This window comes from Poeciliopsis prolifica, unplaced genomic scaffold (assembly GCF_027474105.1).
Source record: "Poeciliopsis prolifica strain line A6 unplaced genomic scaffold, Auburn_PproV2 SCAFFOLD011, whole genome shotgun sequence".
NCBI lineage: Eukaryota > Metazoa > Chordata > Actinopteri > Cyprinodontiformes > Poeciliidae > Poeciliopsis > Poeciliopsis prolifica.
In genome coordinates, this window is record NW_026562386.1 from 3,385,196 (window position 1) to 3,398,765 (window position 13,570).

The following is a 13,570-nucleotide window of genomic DNA, read 5'->3' on the forward strand; positions in this document are numbered from 1 at the left end:
GTCAGTCAGAATTACCAAGATTATTTATATTTGCTAAATGCCACAATAATGAACAATGTCATTAATTGATGAAACACACACATAATGAACAATGTCATTAATTGATTAAACACACACACACACACACACCACACACACACACACACACACACACACACACACACAAACACACACACACACACACACAACACACGCATATGATATCTGAACAAGACAGGATCAGTCCTCATCAGGAAGCTTTTATTCCTTTATGTAAAGTCTAATAATTATTACTCTTATTATTTTGACCTCATATGTATACGTCCTATATATTTTCCTATATATTTTTTGTCTTGTATTGTTTCTCTTTTTCTTATTTTATTATAATTTTGCACTTTGGTGCAGTCTTATACCTATTTTTAAAGTGCTGTATAAATAATATTGACACTGACATTTATTTATGAAAAAAAAAAAATCAACTGAGGTGAGTTTCAAATAGAAAACTCGGTTCACAGCTGCATCGATCCCCCCATCTGTGTTCCATTACTTCTGCCTGATCGCAGGATCTGTGAGCTCTCCTCTCGACTGTCTGGCGCTGGGCTAAGGTGGGGCCTTGTCTCCGATTTGAGTGAAGCGTGCATTTCGGCTACAGTGTCTTACCTTGTTTTGTATCTGAAGGAGAACGTTACCGTGAATAATAATGGCAGACGAAGAATTAGAGGCGATAAGGCGGCAGAGGATGGCGGAACTGCAGGCGAAGCAAGGGGTAAGGACTGAGCAGGCGCTGGGAACGTGTTGTAGGCCGCCTTATAAGGAGATGCTGGATTCGGTCCTTTTACTGCTAACAGCGTAGCTAACCGAGACACTGGGAACCAAATGGCAGTTTTCCCAATGACCACATTACGCAAAGAGATGACGCGAAGTCCGAGCGAAGAGTAAAACTGTCCTCCGGTGGTGAATGAGACGCACAGCAACATGTCAGCGTTAGCTTTGTGTTGTTGTGTCAGCGTTAGCTTTGTGTTGTTGTGTCAGCGTTAGCTTTGTGTTGTGTCAGCGCACACCCCCTGAAATCTGCGACTTGGACAGAAAATAGTGTTTTTTTATCGTTTAATAATTCAACCGTTAAGTATTTTGATATTCATTATTCCATCGGAAGTTCTTAACTGTTTAAAGTTGCCAGCCAGACTTTTTTTTCTGTGTAGTCAATTAACAAAATGTATAGAATATTATAGGATTGTTTGTTTTGTTTGTGGGTTTTTTTTTCTATTTGGTTGGCTGTCCAGTTGGAAATTATGACTTAATCAGGATGAAATTGACCAAATTAAACTTCACATAAGGAAACTGATCAGAGTTATTTTCATAAATGTAAACACTTAGTGGATTTTAGGAAAATGTGGTAACAGTAAAAGTCACTGAAACGTTTTACCGGTGCAGACATTAGTTTTTCTTCATGTAAAACCCGAGTTCTGTTTTAATTTGATAGATGGAAAACTAATAATTATTACCAAAAAATGCTGCATCTTAGAAATTTGAACTTTTTGCAGTGTATAATTTCCTTCTGAAATGGTATTTTATTAGCTGAACATTTTGCACGTACTGTGCAAAGATTACTGTGCTTTTTGTGGGCTGAGTTAGCGCTCTAGCATAGGCAAATGACCCAAAATGCATTTAAGCCTTAAATGCATGGCAATGTCTATGTGATGTTTTATTTAAATGTATAAAAAAAACTAACTTACAGTAGTTTTACAAAGTTGTTTTTACATCTGAAATAAATGTTTATCAGAATACATCTATTGTTATAACTAGTTGTTATAACCAGAAAACAGTAAATGTAATCGGTGCATTAACACAATACACATCTATTTAGAGTGTCCTTTGATCAATAATAACTGGAACACTGAATAATGATGCATATTTGATAGTGATTATTCTTGATTATTTGACTAAATGCCATCATTGTACTGTACAAACAAACTTGATTTGACAATAAAACATATCTGAGACTTGACATGTGGGTTGTTTGATGATTCATTATCTTATTTGCACAGATTTATTTCAACCAAGAGCAGAAATCCTAAAGTAATGTATTTTAGAAGAACTGTAAAAATGTAGGCTGTGTTCTGTCATTTTAGTGCAGAAGTAATAGAGTAAAGCTATGCTGTCTGTTTTCAGGATGCTTCAAATAATCAGCATGGTGAAGAAGCTAAACAGAGGTAAGGCTCCTGGGATATTTAAAATCATGAAGCTAAAGTAATTTATTGTTTTTTTCATATAGTTGTACTGATCCTTCCTCTCATACAAGGCAGTAATTGTTTGGGATTTTCTGAGCTGATCTCAATCAAGTATTGAATTGGACTCCTGATCAAAGGCAACAGACAATACATTAAAAACTAAAACAGCTGATCGTTCTAACTTGTCCACAGTTTAGAGTTGCTTTAAGACAGAAGATTGGAGCGGTTCAGTAGGCACTTGGCACATAAGCAATGTTAGCTATTTCTCAAAGTCATAGCACTTTATACCATCATTATTTCTTGTTCTTTAAAAGTTGATCAACCTGCTTAGTTTACTGAACTTTTCTTTCCCCTTTCTGATAACTAAATAAAACAACTTCAAGAACATGAGTGTGTTATTTATTGCACTTCAGATTAAATAACACTCATGTTATTTAAGGTGACAGGCATATCATTGTTTATAATAACTTTATTGTGTTTTGGTTATGCGCGGTGTAGATCTTTGTCAACCATCAGCTTAAACGTCAGGTTTTTAGAGTTGTATAAATCTTATAAATATTCAACCACAAATGTAATATTTGTCATTGCACCTGTGTGTCTGCCCAGGTGTTTTGGTGTATTTTTGCTTAAAATGATTTTCATTTCGTTTTTGTTTTTAACTGAGTTAAGTTGAACCAATGTGGAAATGCTATTTTTGTTTATTTACAGAGAAACTGAAATGAGGAACTCGATATTGGCTCAAGTCCTGGACCAGTCTGCTCGAGCAAGATGTAAAGGCACACTCAAATTTAGATTTTACTTAATGCATATTTTGAATACGTTACATGTTTTTGTTTTTATTTTTTTTCCCAGTAAGCAATCTGGCATTGGTTAAGCCAGAGAAGGCAAATGCGGTCGAGAACTATCTGATTCAGATGGCTCGATTTGGAAAGCTAGGAGGAAAGGTAAGACAAAAAACCCTCCCCCAAAAAACTTGTGCTTTTTGTCATCTCCATGGCAGAATAATGAGCAAACTTTTCTCTTTTCAGATTTCTGAGTCCGGCTTGATAGAGATTCTAGAAAAAGTCAGTCAGCAAACGGAGAAAAAGACCACAGTTACAGTAAGTTGCCCTGACATGTCTTAAAACCATCAATTCAGTTTCTGTCCATCTCGCCTCACACTGCGCTTTGTGCCTGACCTGCAGTTCAACAGACGGAGGGTGATGGACTCAGACGACGAGGACGATTACTGAGTTTAAGCAGAAGCGCTGGAATGAGGCAAAAAATTCCAGGAGGTGAAATGCATTGCTGGGATTCTGCGAGGATCCCTGACTCGTGTGTTCTCATCAAATTCCTGGGATGCCACACTACCTTCTGTGTCCTTGGAATGGAGACAACAAAACAGAAGAACAAGGATGTTAGGCTAATATTCTCCTGCGCGGAGGGGGATTTAAAGGAAACACACAGTGTTCACAAAGGTTTTTGCAGGCTTGTACAGCTTGTGTTGTACCCATGATAGCTGAAGGCACTGTCTGACTCCTCCTCACAACAGTTCTGTTCTTTTTATTTCCCTCCTTATGGTTAAACTCTGTTTTGCAAACATGCAAGACATTCATTTTTTTCGGAACTGTTCTGCAATCAATATTTTTATTATTTTTCAGAGCCAAAGTCCTGTTAGGTTTGAACATTTCTCTTACGTTGTTTTCTTGCTGACTTGTGTTTCTAAAGTTTTCATTAAAAATAATAATTAAAAAAGGCCTTATACATTAAAACTTTTTTTCCCATCTTCAAATATAAGTATGGTTCATTTTAGAATTTATCCATTTAACTACACAGGAAGTTGGAACCATGATATTTTCAAGTTTCGGTTTAATTTCCAAAGCCAGAGTTAACAGATTGCCAATGTATCCAAAAATTGTTGAAAATAAAAAAGTGAACAAATGTCTGTCTTTATCTCCTTGTAATTTACTAGATGTAAAAGTTTTTTGCTCCTGTATGTTGCAATCACCTCATATAGGCTGTCCACACCTTTATTGCAATTGTCTAGGATGATGCCAGGCTTCCTGTCCTTACAGTTTATTAGCATCTTCCAAGCATAGTTAGTTTTGGCATCACAGGTCCCACATGACTTAATCCCATATTTTACTGGCCTTTAATGCAGAAGAGCAGTGTTACATCTTTATGACATTTTGTTTTTTCATCGTGCCATATAGTATTTGAATGCTGTTGAGGGAAAGTGTCTTTCAGTTTGAGGCATTTCTTCTTCTGTGGTTAAATCAGCATCTTCCAATGAGTTGGATTATAAGTTTTTTATACCTCTTGTGAATCAGTTGTGTTGCTGGTCATTTGAAAGAAGAAAAAGTTTCTAGAACTTGTTCAGCAGATAGGATTTGGGGTACTGTAATCTGTATCACCTTTATCAAACTTATTCCTGGCAGAATTATGGGTCCTACTTCCGGTGGACCATGGAAATAGCAGAAAAGCACCGGCTTTCATTGGACACGTAGTAATTAATGTACGTTTATCATAAAAGTTACATTTCTATTTTCCTGACTAATATTGTATAGTGTTGAACAAAAATAGTCTTTACTAAATGGTTACAGGATGCTGAATTACAAGTTATCACAGATGCAGTTAAAACAGTCAACTTGAAGGAGAGATTTGTAAATTATGTAAAATAATATTTCAAAAAGTTATTTTATGAGTAGTTAAAAACCAAAAAAGGCATTTTATTTGTTAATTTCGCCGTTTAGGGATAGCAGCTACTTAAAAACTCAAAATTCTGTTTTTAGATAAGAAAAATAAACCCAATAAAAATACTTTATATCATGGCATTTTGAATTGAATCACTAAAATATATAAACTTTTGGGTGATATTTAGATTTATCAGGCTGTGTGATATTTTTTTTTGAAAACTTATTAGTTTGCAACAGTAAAACATGTCCCAGTCTGAGTAGGTGTGCGTCCTTGCTCCACTTCTGCATGACCGTGGTCAGATGGTTGCTCATTGGCCAGTTGGACTTTGACGTCAATGAAGTTCCATCTGATTGGTGGAGGGCAAAGCCACATGTTTATGATCAGCCAATCAGAAGAGCTTACTAGGAAAAGCTACAGTGTGCTTGGATTAGCAATAGAAATCATGCTAAACACACGAAACCTTTCGTACAGAGGAGGTTAAGTTTGAAAAACCGGCTCACAAAACAGAACTATGCCTGAAGACAGCATGGACAAACCGAAAATAGTTACGTGCACCGCTCCTGTGAATATAGCTGTCATTAAATACTGTGAGTACCGCCTGGACTTGTTTGATTTAACCTCAGTTGTTTTGGTAATAGTCGTAAAACATCCATTACATTACAGTATCTTTATGTGGTGGTTTAAAACCCCCATATTTGTTACCATTTGAGTGAAAACCATTCTTTATAGTCTTTAGCTCGTCTGTTACTAAATTGACTACCTTATATTGCAGGGGGGAAGAGGGATGAAGATTTGATTTTACCCATCAATTCATCTTTGAGCGTCACTTTGCATCAAGACCAGGTTGGGAAAATTGCTTCTGATTGCAGCTAGTGACTAACAAAAGTCAGGCCTTCTTGCAATTGTTAACACTGCTTATTAATACATACCGTAATAAGTATTAATAAGCAGCACATTGGCTTGTTAGTAACACAAGCAGAAATGGATTGAAAAAATTGTTTATTGCTAAAAAAACCCCAGCAAGATAGTTTTTTATATGTACAGTGAAAATGTAGCAGCAATATTAGTAAAACAGAATAGGCAATGTATTTGAAAACAAGAGTAGTTACAACTGATGGCAAAAGCTTTTGTATTATTCATTTAGTTTTAAAAAACAATGGGGCCATCCCAGCTTTATTCAATACAATCATGATGTAAGATTATCTCACCGTCCCATTTCCATTTGGATGCCTGTAGTATTTCATGCTTTTGAACTTCAGTGTTAAAATGTGTGACTGACTTGATCTATAAACCTTTCTTTGCACATTTTTAAAGGTCATTTCAAGCTTTTAACTTAGAAAAAGAAATTAACCTTGCTTTTCTTTCGGACATTGAGTTGTGTCAATTGGGGTACATGATGATAATTTCTGACATCAGTAATTAAATGCTGTTTGGTATAAACTTGTCTTGCATTATTTCCTTTGCTCAGCTGAAAACGACAACAACAGTTGCAGTCAGCCGATCCTTTCAGGAGGACAGACTGTGGCTCAATGGCAAAGAGGAGGACATTAGCCATCAAAGACTGCAGTCGTGTCTGAGGGAAAGTAAGTTATGTCTGCTTAGGTTTTCCTCTTGAAATCTGCAGAGTACAGAAAGGTTATTCTAATGAAGCAGAGGCTATTATCCATTGATTTTTATTCTTCTTTTTAGTCAGACGATTAGCAAGGAAGCGACATAATGATGGAGACGCTCGTTCGACTGATTCAGTGGGATTGTCTCCTAAAGTCCACATTTGCTCTGTTAACAACTTCCCCACTGCTGCTGGACTCGCCTCTTCAGCAGCTGGATTTGCTTGTCTTGGTAACAAAAGTGACTATTTTATTATGTTACTTAAATTGGGTAGATTTAATTTTTTGTTGTTTTTCTATGCATTTTGTGTTGCAGTTTATACTCTGGCTCAGGCTTTCGGTGTGGAAGGAGAGCTGTCTGGGATTGCTCGTCAGGGCTCTGGCAGTGCCTGCAGAAGCATGTATGGCGGGTTTGTGCAGTGGATCATGGGAAGCAAAGAGGATGGGAAAGACAGTGTAGCCCAGCAGGTGGAGCCAGAGAGTCACTGGCCTGAGCTCAGGATTCTTGTTCTTGTGGTAAATCTGACTCTGAGAATTAAACTGTCACAAAAGGGAATAAAAATGTTCTTACGAATCGTTGTTGCCATCTGTATATCTACAAATAAAGTGGTTATTAGTTTAGCTTTTCACAGTAGTTTAAAAATATTGAAATAGGTATTTTTATACTTATTCTGTATAAAAAGACACAATCCTTTTTTTCTGCTGAAAAGGGCTTTACTTCTTCTGTTCTCAGGTCAGTTACAGTGTTAAATTTTGTGGAGTAATGGCATCTTCCTCGCTGAGTAACCTCACACTTTCTTTTTTCTTTTTAGGCTAGTTCTGAACGGAAACCAATAGGAAGCACCTCTGGGATGCAGACCAGTGTACAAACAAGTTTACTGTTACAGGTATTCTATTTGAGTCCTACACTCTGTGTTTAATCTGAGTGGTTGAAACACTGAGCATGATTTGTGTGTTTGTGCGTAGCACCGAGCAGACGCTATCGTCCCACGTCGGATGGCAGATATGATGGAAGCAGTGCGGAAAAAGGATTTTCCTGCTTTTGCAGAGCTGACCATGAAGGACAGCAACCAGTTTCATGCCACCTGCCTTGACACACACCCACCTATCTTCTACCTCAACAGTGTCTCCCAACAGATCATTCACTTGGTGCATCGGTATAACAAATACTGTGGGGAGACCAGGGTGAGCAACTGAAAGATCTGTTCCGAAACAGAGAAAGTAATTGTGTAAAATGCCTGTTAAAATTCAGTTTGAATACAAATATTGATTGATACCAATATGACTAGACATTTCAAAACACTGAAAGTTTAAGCTTTCATACTAACCTCACTGATCCTTTTTGGATTGGCATAATTTTCTTTATCTTCTTGTATTTAAAAAAAAAAACACACAAATTTGCCTAATTTGTTGCAGCTGAACTTCTCGGGTTGTGTAATGAAGATGTGAAACTTGCAGGTTGTTTTTGAAATGAGGAACAGGAAAGAGCATCTCTCAAGCTGCTCGTCACACCGTGTCTGCTCTCCTGTAGGTGGCCTACAGTTTTGATGCAGGCCCCAACGCTGTGATCTTCACTCTGCAGCAGTTTGTTCCAGAGTTTGTGCAGCTGGTTCAGCACTTCTTCCCCCCAGAGAGAAACGGAGAAGAGTACGTTAACAGAAAACACAGATAAATGTGATTTTTAGATTTATTCATTTATCAGTCATTTTTATCAGTTTTTTAAAAATTTGTTTTGAACATTTTTAGAACAATCCTTTTAAGATTGCTATAGGAGACATTTTCGCATTTATTTTGCAGTGGTGCCAAAAAACATCTTACATAGTTGGTATGAATTTAGCAAATCAGAAGTCAATGAGTCACAATGACCTACATTTGGAAACCTTTTTAAATATGTGCTTATGTTTCCCATGTTGCCAGCTATCAGTCTGAAACTGTTTCTCAATAGACACCCATTCAAGTAATAGCTTAATTTGTAAGATTTCTTCTGGTTCTTTCTTTCAAATTAAAGAACACAAAAAGAAAAGCTGCCTGATAAGTTTCTCGGTCCTCTACAGGGAAAAACGATGACTAAATAATAAATTGGCGCCACCTTCATGTGACCTGTTGAAGCTCATGTTTACCTAGAAGGGTGTGTTTGCTTTTTTACCTGCATGATGTCACTAAGAGTTTGCTTCTTATTTTTAGTTTTATTAAAGGTCTTCCCATCAAGTGCGCTGCTCTTCCCATGGAGCTGAAGCAGAATATTGGCCTAGAGCCCGTTCCAAAGGGAATCAACTACATAATTAGCACAAAGGTTTGAAGAAACACAATTAAAAAAATAATTTTCAACAAATATGCACACACAAGAGTTGTCACTTTTTTTTCTTAATGGGGTGTGATACCTTTTAGGCTGGACCAGGCCCTCTTGTTGTTGACGATCCTTCTGAGCACCTCCTCTCAGCAGAAGGTTTACCGAAGAAGACGGTCTGAGAAGCGTCTCACCCCAAGAAGCTAACTCTGCTCAGCGGCAATAAATCTTACTCTGCAGATCTGAAATTTACAAGATGAAGCATTTTATCTCTATTTTTGTGTGAAAAAGAATCGTTTTTTTTTTTTTATAAGATTTTACCACACAGTAAGTCTCGTTAGCTGACAGTCTTTAAAAAATTCCCCATCAATCTGAAAACACTCGTTTCTCAATTTCCTCTGTCTCTCTCTACATTTGTTTTTTCAATATGTTGTTAGCTATAAAGTCACATTGTAAACAAATGTGTACTCTGGCACCAAGTTCATACTTTGTTTTTATTTCAGTGTGTCAATCTAGTCAAGGTTTAATTCTTCTGGATTCCTTGAAATTGTGTGTATTTTTCATAAATATTTTTTTATTTTCATTAACTTCAGCAGTGTTGATGCAAATAATAAAACTTGGCCGAGTTCTGCATTTACGTGTTTTATTTACTAAATGCCATTAGATGCCATTTAAACTAAATTCAGCTATGTCTGCACTTTTTGGCATTTTTTTTTTGTTTGTTTCAATTTGATTTTGATGCCTTTCGTTTGATTTTTGCATGCAGAGGTGCTGAAATACCTTTAAATGTCATGTTTTATTGTCCATATGGTGAAGAGTTGTTTACATTTCGTGCAAATGCTGCAGTCTGGATAATATTTAATTTTTGTTTGTTTTTTTGACAGATAAAATGGAATTGTTGAAACATACATTTAAGGGTTTCGATATTAATTACTAGTTTTATACAGTGAGAACTGTTAATTTCATTAATTATAAGAAAAAAAGTGTGCAGAGATTTAGAAAGTAATCTCTTAAAATGACAGGAGGAACCCTAGATGATAAAAGGTCTTACAGTAATGGCCTGTCACATTTATTAATCAAGATTCATTATATAAATCTTAATGTTGCATAATGTGTTTTTTTTTTCAACATCATGCAAATCTGGTTTGTCCCAATAGCTACCATGAATCCTCTCTTCTTTCAATAAAGATTATGCAAGTTAGAAAAATATCTTCCTTATTGAAGAGAAAACTTTTTCCTCGTCCAGCCCTCATTCTTCCCGTCATTCGTCGGTGCCGTCCGGTAATGACGCCTCCTCTCTGCCTGTCCAGGCGACCTTGTTCGGAAATGACGAGCGAAACGGGGACAGGTTCACGCAAGCCCCGCCCACCAAGCCCTTAAATCCGCGCTTCTAGTCACGTAATGCAGTCTCTTCCCTGTGCGGCTCCGTTCCTCCCCGCAGCGCTTCAGAGGCTTTCAGCAGTGGTCCAGGTGGTCGCGATGGGGAAGATAGAGTGGGCCATGTGGGCCAACGAACAGGCTCTGGCTTCGGGGCTCAGTGAGTATGAAAACTTAACTCAAGTAAACTGAGCTCATTTTGAATTTCTGGCTTGAGAGAACTAGCTGGCTTCATAACGTATAAATTGGGACTTCTTCCCCTCTCAGCGTTTCTGCAAAAATAATTTAGGCTACTGCAACATCAAGATAAATACATGTTGACACGGTCTTTCTTTTTTTGTTTGTTTGTTTTTTTCTGGCGTGGAGTCACAGAAGGTGCATTGTTTTAATCTCACCTTCCTGTTTTCTTCTTTCAGTTCTTCTTACTGGAGGAATAGTAGGTGTGGCAGGCCAGTTCAGAGGCTGGGAGTTTGCTGCTTATGCAGTGTATCCTTCACACCTGACAAGGAATAAAAAGTCCTTATATGCAGGAAATGTGCGACTGTAGTCTATCTATCTATCTATCTATCTATCTATCTATCTATCTATCTATCTATCTATCTATCTATCTATCTATCTATCTATGTCTGTCTGTCTCTGTCTGTCTGTCTGTCTGTCTGTCTGTCTGTCTGTCTGTCTGTCTGTCTGTCTGTCTGTCTGTCTGTCTGTCTGTCTGTCTGTCTGTCTGTCTTTTAAATTAATCTGTCAGTGTAGCACATAAAATAATTGACAAAGTTTAAAATACTATATTAAAGACATGCATAAAATAGTTTTTGGAGAATAACTACTAAGAGTAAATACAAGTACGTTTAAAAAGTGCATATTTTTACAGACAGTGCTGTCTGTAAATCTGTGCAAGCCACGGTATCTGCAAAATGTTGTGCATTAGATGTACAGTTAATGTCCTGCCGTAAGTATTTTTTAAACGTCTGTCTTGTTGACTGTTTCGGCTACACTGGCACACTTTCTTTTGTTGGTTGTGAGGAATTCATGAAGTGTCAGCCTTGACAGAAAACCAGTGCCGCTGGTGTGTTTGTGTGTCTGCTTGAGTATCCAAGAAGCAAGAGGGCCAAAGGAACAAGTGTGGAGAGAACGTAAGCAGTGCTGCAGTTTTCTCCCTATTTTCTTCACCTTCCTTGCACTGATGTTATGTGATGATCATGAAATGATGCTTATTCACTGTCTGTTAGGGGCCAGTATTGTTTCACAGTGTGCGTAAAAGCCTTTGGACCGCTGACGAGGAACTACTACATCAGAGCATTTTTACATGCAGCGTGAGTTCATTTGGGTTTTATGCGTGTTTGGAATCTACCTTGATGAGTTTGTGGGAGGCCTTAAATATGGATAGGTGGGGTTAGCCTGCTCAGGATGTAAAACTGCATTCCTTCTCTTTATTTAATCTTGCTAAACAGAAGGCTTATCATTCCATCGCCTTGTATCTTTTGTTATCCCTTTTCAGCATCTGTGTTCCTGGAGGTTTTATGCTAGCAACTGTCCTTGGATGTGTCTGCCTCGGCATTGCCAGCCTCATCTATTTTGCAGTAAGTTGTTGACTTTTTTTTAAATTTATTTATTTTTTTTATCAGATTTTGGCTCCAATTGAGCAGGTTAATAGCTGTGAATTCTAAGAAAGGAAGTACAGAAACAAGAAAATTGTAATAAAGAAGGGATTGTTACTCAGTCCCTCCACAGTTGCGACATGACCTCAGAGTTTTGAAACTTGACCGGTCCAGGATGTTGCCGAATTCCTCAATAGCTCAAAATGGTCGAGCTAAAGTGAATATAGTTGATGCAGTTAAAAGCACAGGTTTTTTTCCATAGCTTTGCAAACAAGAATGTTTAGAAAATAACCCGCTTACTATTATTTATAAGTTTCAGTAGCTAGTTAGATGCTCAAAATAAGCTAACTGACTTTGTCTTGTTTTGCAGGCAGCTATTTGCGGTGAGCACTGGGAGCCCATTCTTCCACGGAAAGAAGTGCGAAAGCCAGTCGCAGAGAGCATCAAGAATCCTCCACAGAACCCTCCACCGAGACCTCCTCCAGAGATGCGCAGGAAACAAGCGAAGGACCTTGAATCAGCTGCCTATGATAACCCCGTCTCTGTTACTGCGGATGAGTAACAGGTCCAGAACTATCCCCTTATTATTCACCCTCCTCTGTCAAAAAATGACACGTTCATTGTGGAAGCTCCCTGGATTCAGTGACTGTAGATGAAAAACGTTTTCAGAAGTTTGTTGTTGCCTCTGAGCGGGCAGAGCCTTCCTACGTCACGGCTTACCGGAACTATAGTTCAGAGAAAAGTAAATTACGAAATTGAGGTGTTATTTTGTACTTTTGATGAACAAAGAAATGCTGCAGTCAAATTTAATTCTGTAGCTGCTAGACTGCAACCAAGGGCAACTACTGTCACTCTATAGTACTGTATGATCGATGTTAGCGCTTACCGGTCCGATGAAGCAAAGTCACAGACTAATGTTGCTTTATGTTTGAGTTATTTAAGTTCTTATTAGCAATCATATGCCTTAAGGAAGAATTGTGTACCTTAACTGTAACTTCTATGTGTTTATGTTTAAAAGCCTTGGGTTACAGTTGTTTACAGTTTTATGGTACTATTTATACCTTTAGATAAAATTAGCTGTTTCCGGCTGATATCAGCCTTTTTATTTTTCCTTTTTTGTTTTTAGTCATAGTTTTATTACATTGTAAATAAATCTTTTGCTTCCTTTGAATTCTTGGTTGTAGACTTCTGGTTTTTCTGTTTCCTTTAAAACATATTTAAAGAAATAGCATTTGCAAGTTCCTCTTTTCGCAACAACTGGATTGCAGTATCACAGAAATCCCCTTTGTTCTCCAAAGTATTTTTTCTTTTTAATGCTAAATATGATCCATTATACTTTTTAAGAGAGAAGCAGTGTATTTATAGATTTGCTTGTCAAACAAGTTTCGCATGTTGGAGTCATTTTATTGCTCACACAAAGTGGTTTTCTATTTTGTTCTTTTTTTCCTGTTACTGGTCACAGCTTATCTTTAATGGGTGGCAGGCTATTTGGAAACCTCAACCATGAAAAAATGGTTCCTTTTTTCAGTAAGACTGAGAGTCTAGTTCACATTACATCAAAAAGCTTGTCTCAGTTTGGTTGCCATTTTTCCAATTTAAGAATTTTTAAAAATCTAGGTTTGAAGTAGCAGGAAGTTGGAGCGCATTTTCCACTGGATTTTAGTTTATACTCAAAGTTTGAAGAGATAAATTGACCTCTGCAGTCAAATTTCTGCAGAGTTCTTGAAAGGTTTCAGACTGAAACTCTGCTCCACAGCGTTGACTCAAGCTCAAAGAGTATGAGTACAAGAAAAAATATCTGCTTTAATGCATTCA

General features: G+C 37.4%; 3 protein-coding genes across 3 annotated transcripts; all 3 read left to right on the forward strand.

The window, feature by feature from the left end:
- The first annotated feature begins 526 nt into the window (after positions 1 to 526).
- Positions 527 to 4,134, forward strand: pdcd5 (programmed cell death 5). The gene is made up of 7 exons (XM_055036314.1): positions 527 to 584; positions 658 to 745; positions 2,152 to 2,192; positions 2,919 to 2,980; positions 3,063 to 3,154; positions 3,239 to 3,310; positions 3,395 to 4,134. Exons 2-7 carry the CDS (start codon positions 680 to 682, stop codon positions 3,440 to 3,442), a joined length of 381 nt encoding a protein of 126 aa, XP_054892289.1. The 5' UTR covers positions 527 to 584; positions 658 to 679; the 3' UTR covers positions 3,443 to 4,134.
- Positions 4,135 to 5,303: 1,169 nt separating this feature from the next.
- On the forward strand, positions 5,304 to 9,989 carry mvda (mevalonate (diphospho) decarboxylase a). Its single transcript, XM_055036945.1, has 10 exons — positions 5,304 to 5,473; positions 5,659 to 5,729; positions 6,355 to 6,469; positions 6,576 to 6,725; positions 6,810 to 7,009; positions 7,306 to 7,380; positions 7,460 to 7,678; positions 8,025 to 8,140; positions 8,678 to 8,786; positions 8,882 to 9,989. The coding sequence occupies exons 1-10, from the start codon at positions 5,398 to 5,400 to the stop codon at positions 8,960 to 8,962; spliced, it is 1,212 nt and encodes a 403-aa protein (XP_054892920.1). The 5' UTR covers positions 5,304 to 5,397; the 3' UTR covers positions 8,963 to 9,989.
- A 190-nt stretch (positions 9,990 to 10,179) lies between these two features.
- LOC129364369 (cytochrome b-245 light chain) lies at positions 10,180 to 12,926 on the forward strand. Its single transcript, XM_055036946.1, has 6 exons — positions 10,180 to 10,317; positions 10,574 to 10,643; positions 11,216 to 11,290; positions 11,387 to 11,470; positions 11,656 to 11,737; positions 12,126 to 12,926. Exons 1-6 carry the CDS (start codon positions 10,182 to 10,184, stop codon positions 12,315 to 12,317), a joined length of 639 nt encoding a protein of 212 aa, XP_054892921.1. The 5' UTR covers positions 10,180 to 10,181; the 3' UTR covers positions 12,318 to 12,926.
- Positions 12,927 to 13,570: the final 644 nt, after the last annotated feature.

Bases quoted from the DNA above. Each gene is read 5' to 3' on its own strand.
- LOC129364369 (XM_055036946.1), top strand. From the start codon at position 10,182: ATGCAGTCTCTTCCCTGTGCGGCTCCGTTCCTCCCCGCAGCGCTTCAG. The intron at 11,291-11,386 runs GTAAGCAGTGCT...ACTGTCTGTTAG, and splicing joins GGAACAAGTGTGGAGAGAAC to GGGCCAGTATTGTTTCACAG. The intron at 11,471-11,655 runs GTGAGTTCATTT...ATCCCTTTTCAG, and splicing joins AGAGCATTTTTACATGCAGC to CATCTGTGTTCCTGGAGGTT.
- mvda (XM_055036945.1), top strand. From the start codon at position 5,398: ATGCCTGAAGACAGCATGGACAAACCGAAAATAGTTACGTGCACCGCT. The intron at 6,726-6,809 runs GTAACAAAAGTG...TTTGTGTTGCAG, and splicing joins AGCTGGATTTGCTTGTCTTG to TTTATACTCTGGCTCAGGCT. The intron at 8,787-8,881 runs GTTTGAAGAAAC...GATACCTTTTAG, and splicing joins ACTACATAATTAGCACAAAG to GCTGGACCAGGCCCTCTTGT.
- pdcd5 (XM_055036314.1), top strand. From the start codon at position 680: ATGGCAGACGAAGAATTAGAGGCGATAAGGCGGCAGAGGATGGCGGAA. The intron at 2,981-3,062 runs GTAAAGGCACAC...TTTTTTTCCCAG, and splicing joins CCAGTCTGCTCGAGCAAGAT to TAAGCAATCTGGCATTGGTT. The intron at 3,155-3,238 runs GTAAGACAAAAA...TTCTCTTTTCAG, and splicing joins TTGGAAAGCTAGGAGGAAAG to ATTTCTGAGTCCGGCTTGAT.